This window comes from Echinococcus granulosus, assembly GCF_000524195.1.
Source record: "Echinococcus granulosus chromosome Unknown EG_S00245, whole genome shotgun sequence".
NCBI classification, from domain to species: Eukaryota; Metazoa; Platyhelminthes; class Cestoda; order Cyclophyllidea; family Taeniidae; genus Echinococcus; species Echinococcus granulosus.
Genome location: NW_020170625.1, coordinates 15,264 through 16,621, shown reverse-complemented (window position 1 = coordinate 16,621; position 1,358 = coordinate 15,264). Strand labels below are relative to the sequence as shown.

The window sequence follows — 1,358 nt, the reverse complement described above, 5'->3', positions numbered from 1 at the left end:
AAGGTAGTGTCAAAAAAAGCGGAAATTCGGTTACAATACCTGAGGACGAGTTTTGCGAGTAGGTGCATGAATATATGTGTCCGTGACAGTCGTAGCAGAAGTAGACTTAGTTAAAGGCTAAAGAACACATACTGGTTGCGGTTCGTTTTGTACAGTTTTAATACTCAACGCATGACAGTGAAGAAACTAATCTTGGCCAGGGCTCAAGCGATGTTCCCAAGTCTTCGCAAAAATTTATAATTTATTGCAAAATAAAAATTGGCACTTTTGTAGCTTCTGACACGCTCCCACTTTTATGACTTTTATCGATAAATCCCCTAAAAAACTTATTTGGTATGTGGTGCACTCCAATAAATGATAACAAAGACAATTGATTTAAACGAAATCCATTTGTAATGCACAGCAATGTAATTCACAGCCAAACCTGCTAGAGCTTTGCTGTAGGCAATCTCAGACCTGGCAAAGTCTTTTCGCTCTAGCTGAAATAATACTTTCAATTTACCCTCAAGTGGCAATGTTACATACCTTTGAGGTAGAATGCAATTAAATTATGTTAGGAGCCTTGCAGTGGCAGCACATGTTTCATCATCACTGACGCTGAACTCACCATGACTCGAAGCGACCTTACAGTGCTGCTCGGACTCAAATGCTGCTAGAAAATGATCGCTGATATAATTCCTTATACAGATGTGATCATCATTTCTAAACCATTAGTAGTTTCCCCACCACTTTCTTTCTAGGCTTATTACGTGCAATCCTTTAGTTAATTGCATTTCGGGATCACGTCGAAAATAGTTAAAGCTCACCAATGATTTACAAGGTATGCCTACGCTATGGACAAGCATTCGCGTACAAATTTACACATCAATCCTCTCTAAAAAATTGTCAGTTTGTCCCTTTTTTCAAATAGGTATAATCTACTGGTCTTGAACATGAGGTCGACTTGGTGCGGTTAGCCATGGCACAACCATATACACTACATCACAGCTAACCTTTTTTCCTCATTACTAAGACAATTTCACTTCTGTGGCACCTGCTACTTAAGTAGTTCTTAATGTCATTTCAAAAAGCGCCCTACCCTCTCCTTTTTTTAAAGTAATTAGATAACTTACATTAACGCTAATGAGGCAAAGCGCTTCTTTCCGCATAGCCAAAATAGGCTTTCTTGAAATTTAGCAAGTGTGTTATCTTCTGCCAATCTTACCAATGTTGACCTGGTCATTTAATGTAGTTTATAACATGTGTCCCATGCTGCAAAACACTTTTGTGATGATTGTGTGGAGTAAAACACGAACGTCCACGTCCGCTCACATTGCCATTGCGTCCAAGAGAATTTATTGAGGGTCAGGAGAATATAA

At 38.9% G+C, this 1,358-nt stretch overlaps 1 protein-coding gene across 1 annotated transcript in view; it reads right to left on the bottom strand. All coding sequences in view use genetic code 11, as the record gives it.

Annotated features, from left to right (window-relative positions):
- Positions 1 to 326: 326 nt before the first annotated feature.
- The window catches only part of EGR_10636 (hypothetical protein), a gene marked incomplete at both ends in the record, with an annotated part of 3,185 nt that continues 2,153 nt past the window's right edge, over positions 327 to 1,358 (bottom strand). Inside the window, 2 exons of the mRNA XM_024499885.1 lie at positions 327 to 525; positions 1,113 to 1,214. Coding sequence (XP_024345696.1) covers positions 327 to 525; positions 1,113 to 1,214 — 301 coding nt within the window. The remainder of the gene's footprint in view (positions 526 to 1,112; positions 1,215 to 1,358) is intronic.